General features: G+C 42.0%; 1 protein-coding gene across 7 annotated transcripts in view; it reads right to left on the bottom strand.

Annotated features, from left to right (window-relative positions):
- Nucleotides 1-2045: 2045 nt before the first annotated feature.
- Nucleotides 2046-6000, bottom strand: part of CHRNA9 (cholinergic receptor nicotinic alpha 9 subunit) — a 113553-nt gene continuing 109598 nt past the window's right edge. For all 7 annotated transcript variants that reach the window (XM_065544896.1, XM_065544897.1, XM_065544898.1 and 4 more), the window contains one exon: nt 2046-3365. In XM_065544896.1, the coding sequence (XP_065400968.1) occupies nt 2824-3365 (542 nt within the window). In that variant the 3' untranslated portion in view covers nt 2046-2823. The remainder of the gene's footprint in view (nt 3366-6000) is intronic.

Below are 6000 nucleotides of genomic sequence, written 5' to 3'. Positions count from 1 at the left end.
TTAAGACCGGAAACAGAGGCTCACGCCTGTATCCCAGCACTTTGGGAGGCCGAGGTGGGCAGATCATCTGAGGTCAGGAGTTCGAGACCAGCCTGGGCAACAGGGTGAAACCTCATTGCTACAAAAATACAAAAATTAGCCAGGAGAGGTGGCACGTGCCCGTAGTCCCAGCTACTAAGGAGGCTGAGGCAGGAGAATCGCTTGAACCTGAGAGGTGGAGGTTGCAGTGAGCCGAGATTGCACCATTGTACTCTAGCCTGGGTGACAGAGCAAGATTCCCTCTTAAAAGCAAACAACAACAACAACAACAAAAAACTTCAACTCAAATGTTGATGTTACACTCTGCAAAGTCTTTCCGAAACTTTCCCTCAAACAGATTCATCATGATTGTACCCCTGGTGTTTTGTCCGTGATTCTGTGATAGCACGTTTTACACCTGACTATGTTTGCCTATTTCCTTGGTATCTCTTCCACTGAACTGTGAGCAACATGTGAGCAACTGGAGGGTAGAAGCCACGTTTCACACTTGCTCCCTTCAAGGCAGCTGGCATACCACTAACTGTAAGTCGGTGCACAATAAATGTTTTCTGGAATGAGTAAACACAAGAATTAAAAAACAATGCCGGCCGGAAGCATTGACTCACACCTGTAATCCCAGCACTTTGGGAGGCTGAGGCAGGTGGATCACGAGGTCAGGAGTTCGAGACCAGCCTGGCCAATATGGTGAAACTCCATGTTTACTAAAAATACAAAACATTAGCCGGGTGTGGTGGTGCACACCTGTAGTCCCAGCTACTCAGGAGGCTGAAGCAGGAGAATCGCTTGAATCTGGGAGGCAGAGGTTGCAGTGAGCCAAGATCATGCCACTACACTCCAGCCTGGGCAACAGAGCAAGACTCTGTCTCAACAACAACAACAAAAAACGATGTCTATATGTTTAAACCAAACATTGTCCTCCCCTTCCTAGGTTGACTCCTGTTTTCTCTCCACCTCTGTTTGTTTGTTTGTTTTTAACTGGAAAAAGAATAGTTGACGAGTTGGAAGTTAAGGAATGTCTCACAGTGTCACCTAGGCTGGAGTGTAGTGGTGCAATCACAGCTCACTGCAGCCTCAATCTCCTAGGTTCAAGTGATCCTCCCACCTCAGCCTCCCAAGTAGCTGGTACCACAGTTGTCTGCCACCATGCCCAGCTAATTTTTAACTTTTTTGTAGAGACAAGTTCTCCGCATGTTACCCAGGCTGCTCTGGAACTCCTGGCTCAGGCAGTCTTCCACCTCAGTCTCCCAAAATATTGAGACTATAGGGCCGGGCATGGTGTCATGCCTGTAATCCCAGCACTTTGGGAGGCCAAGGTGGGCAGATCGCTTGAGGCCAGAAGTTCCATACCAGCCTGGCCAACATGGCAAAACCCCATCTCTACAAAAAATACCAAAAAAATTAGCCGGGTGTAGTGGCACACATCTGTAGTCCCAGCTACTAGGGAGGCTGAAGCAAGAGAATTGCTTAAACCTGGGAGGCAGAGTTTGCAGTGAGCCAAGGTCATGCCACTGCACTCCAGCCTGGGTGACAGTGAGACTCCCTCTCAAAAAAAAAAAAAAAAAAAAGAAAAGGGATTATAGATGTGAGCCACTGCGCCCAGCCTTGGATCATTTTAATCTAGGTGGGAATGGGGGGTGGATTTGAAGTCACATTTTATTGAAAGTAGGAAAGAAGTTGAGACATACAGGAAGTAAATTAGGGCAGAAAGTTCAGAATTAAGAACAAGAATCTCTCAGTGTCTCCTATGCTAAATCATAATTTGTCATGGCCTAAAGCAGGGTGACTTTAGCAGACGTAGCCCAACTCTGAGTCCCAGTGCTGAGGGCTGAGTCCCAGTTCCACTTACACCTTGTTGGATGTTGAGGAGGCAGGTCACTTATACCCGCCTTTTAAGCCACAGTTTCTTTCTCTGAGAAAGAATAGTAATACTCGCCTCCCCAACTCACAGAATTGTTATGAGGATCCAAGTGATCAGACTTGTGCATAAGAATTGCTGTGACACCCAATAAAATGTGAATCATGTCGCTTTTATTACATGTAGGAAAAACGTGATCCATGTTTGGTGAAAAGTTCAGTGAATAAATGGATGAGCCCAGCTTGCTAATCACCTTATTTTGATACAAGACAGGAAGAACCTCATCTATCATATTTTAATCAAGGGGTAAATGCAGGAATGACTTCATCTTTTGGGTTTATATAAAACGTAACCAACATATACAACCTCACCATTATGAAGCAAGCTCTTTCCCCGTTAAACAGCTGATGCTTAGACTTTCTTCACATGGGACAAAAGCTTTTATTCCACTATTTGAGATATGACTTCAAATGCACTATGCCTGAATAAGGTACCATTGAGACTTAAATCACACTAACATATATATGACTATTTCATTTTTTAAAGCATGGTTTAAGGGGAACTAAGGGGAAAACGAGTTTGGTTTGTTTTGCCTTTTTGTTTTAAATTTTACCAGTAAAGTGTATTTTGTTATCTGTACTGCCAAAGAGGTGAATCATTGTATAAACTAGAGGCCAGTCACCCACCGCTATGGTGGGCTATAAAAGGTCTCTTTCCCTATTTCTTCCATCTTCCTACCCTTGAAATTTTGGATCTCCTGCTTAATTTGACAGGGCAGATAGCTTCGACATTGATTTGAGGTTAAAAATAAAACGTACAGACAACATAACCCCTAAATTATAGACGAACAAAAATCTTGGGAGAACACTGGAATAGATCACAGGGAATTGTATTAACTTCTACCGAGATAGCAAAGCCAATATCTGTGACTAATCCGCTCTTGCTATGATCAAAATAGTCATCACAAGCACCATAATGAAAAAAATCCACATGAAGAATCGGTCTATGACTTTCGCCACCTTCTTCCATTCACTCCCTTTGGAATTGGTGGCCTTGTGGTCTTTGAGGCACTTCGCGATGTACTCAATATTCCTCGTCAGCACTTTGTACTGTGCACAGTAACTCTCGGCCTCCTGAGGGTTCTCACCCTGGCAGCCCAGGTCGTTCTTTAAGCGTTTGTTCATGCCCTTCTTTCTGGAAAGGTCTTTGTTCCTGGCTGTTTTCGGGTTAGACTCTGGGAGTTGGCTGTAAACTTTCGTGAGGTGGTCCCGCTCTCTACTGTGGTGCGGACTGAGGCAGCTTTCACCCACATCATAGACAAACAAGACCCTGGACATGTATTTCAGGATGACCACCCTGGCCCAGTGTGGCACTGGCCGGGCCTCGGCCCCACAGAAGTGGATATTCATCACCATGATGGTCAAGGCAGTGGAGGCTGTGATTAGGGCCATCGTGGCAATGTAGTATTTACCTGGAATTAAAATAACAACTGTAACTGAATTTGCTTTAAAATGGTCCTCATACAGCCATGAGTCACTTAACAACAGGGATATATTCTGAGAAAGTTATTAGTCATTAGGTGATTTTGCTGTTGTGTGAACATCATAGAGTGTATGTCCACAGACCTAGATGGTATAGCCTTCTACACACCTAGATTGCACGGTATAGACTGTTGATTTGAGGCTACAAATCTGTGCAGCATGTTACTGTATTGAATACTGCAGGCAATTATACACATGATTATCAAACGGTTATTTGTGTGTCTAAACATAGAAAAGATAAAGTGAAAATTGACATTATAATCTTATGGGGCTGTTGTTATATACATGGTCTGTCATTTACCAAAACATTGTTATGAGGCACATGACTATATTTGGCTTAAAAAGAAACAAACACTCTTTCTAAGGAGGTGTTATACCCTAGTGGTTACTAGTATAGACTTTTTTTTTTTTTTTTTTGAGACAAAGTCTCACTCTGTCGCCCACGCTGGAGTGCAGTGGTGTAATCTCGGCTCACTGCAACCTCTGGCTCCCAGGTTCAAGCGACTCTCCTGCCTCAGCCTCCCAAGTAGCTGGGATTACAGGCGCCTGCCATCACACCCAGCTAATTTTTGTATTTTTAGTGGGGGGGGGGTTTCGCCATCTTGGCCAGGCTGGTCTCGAACTCCTGACCTTGAGTGATCTGCCTACCCCGGCCTCCCAAAATGCTAGGATTACAGGTGTGAGCCACCGCACCCAGCTGTAGTATAGACTTTTGAATCTGACTTCCTGGATTCAAATCCCAGCTGTATCACTCCCTGCACTTGTGGCCTTCAGCAAGGCATATAATCCTGCTAAGCCTCAGTTTACTGGTCGTAAAGTGGGCGTAGTAATAATATCTAACTCGCAGGAATATGAGGAGGCTTAATTGAGATGACACATGTGAAGTTCTCAGCACTGTTCCTGGCTCGAAATTAAAAAGTTTGGAAATATTTCCTGAGATCATGAGGTGAAAAATTTTTCCACACTCAACAAACAAACAATTAATGAACTTGACCAGTTCTCAGAACTGTCTTCAGACCTCATTAATATGAAAGCCAATTGCTATTGGGTAAGAAAGGAGACTGTGTCACTATTAGTCCTCAAACTGTGATTATATAAAGCACATGTTGATGAAAAAGTGAAATTAAGGAAGGAAACAATTAAGATAAGGCTACAAATTTATGAAATATAGAATAAAAATCCAAGAAGATGAACAAAACCAAAAGCAAAGTTTTGAAAAAGTAATAAAATTGATAAACCTTTGATAAGACCACTTACAGGATAGAGAGAGACATACAGGAAGGGAAAGAGAGAGAGAAGATGGAAAAGACTTATAAAATAGTACAATATTATAAATAACTGTGTAGTCGGGTGCGGTGGCTCACACCTGTAATCCCACCACTTTGGGAATCCCAGCACTTTGGGAGGCTGAGGCTGGTGGATCACTTGAGGTCAGGAGTTGGAGACCAGCCTGGCCAACATGGTGAAACCCCATCTCTACTAAAAATATAAAAAACATTAGCCGGCTGTGGTGGCAAGTGCCTGTGATCCCAGCTACTCAGGAGGCTGAGGCAGGACAATCACTTGAATCCAGGAGGCAAAGCTTGCAGTGAGCCGAGATTACGCCACTGCACTCCAGTCTGGGCAACAGAGCTAGACTATGTCTCAAAAAACAAAAATAAAAATAGCTGTATAATAACATATTTGATAATCTAGGTGAAACTGCTGGAAAAATGTCAGGTGTCAAAATTAGTGCAAGAATAAAGAACACTTTAATAGAAATAGGAATCAATCAAACACCATCCCCCCACCAAAGGCTCTAGGCCCAAAAAGAATTTATAGGTGAGTTTTACCAAACTTTCAAGGAACAAATAATTCCCATCTTATGCAACTTGTTCTAGAAATAGAAAAAGAGGGAAAACTGCCCAGTTCATTTTGTGAAGTCCATTTGACCTGATTCCAAAAGTGACAAGAAAAGAAATATTAAAGCCATTTCACTAATCGACATATTTGAGAAACTTCTACAAAATATTAGCTAACTGAATCCAACAGTGTCTTAAAAGGATAATGTATCATAAAAAAAGAGTTTGGTCCAGTTATACAAAAGAGTTCAACATCAGAAGACTTATTGATGTAATTCACGACATTGATGAGTAAAAGAGAAAACTCACATTATTATCTTAATAGATGAAGACAAAGTATTTGATAATGTTTATCATCTACTTATTATTTGTCAAAAACTCTAAGTTAATATATGAGACATTTCTTAAAATGGTAAAGGTCATGGGCCAGAAACCTATATCAAGGGCTACATTTGATGCAGAAAACCTAAGCATATTTCTGTAATATTGTGAACACATTCCATGGGTGCTATGAATAACAAATTATAATTGTTAAATAAATGTTCTCAAGATCTGTGTGCAGTTTTCCTAAAAAGATAAATTTCAGCCAGTTGCGGTGACTCACACCTGTAACTTTGGGAGGTCAAGGTGGGAGGATCACTTGAGCCCAGGAGTTCAAGACCAGCCTAGCCAACATAGTGAGACCCTATCTTTTTAATTTTTAAATTTTTTTCTACATATATAT

The sequence above is a fragment of the Macaca fascicularis genome, chromosome 5 (genome assembly GCF_037993035.2).
Source record: "Macaca fascicularis isolate 582-1 chromosome 5, T2T-MFA8v1.1".
NCBI lineage: Eukaryota > Metazoa > Chordata > Mammalia > Primates > Cercopithecidae > Macaca > Macaca fascicularis.
This window is presented reverse-complemented; position numbering and strand designations above follow the sequence as displayed.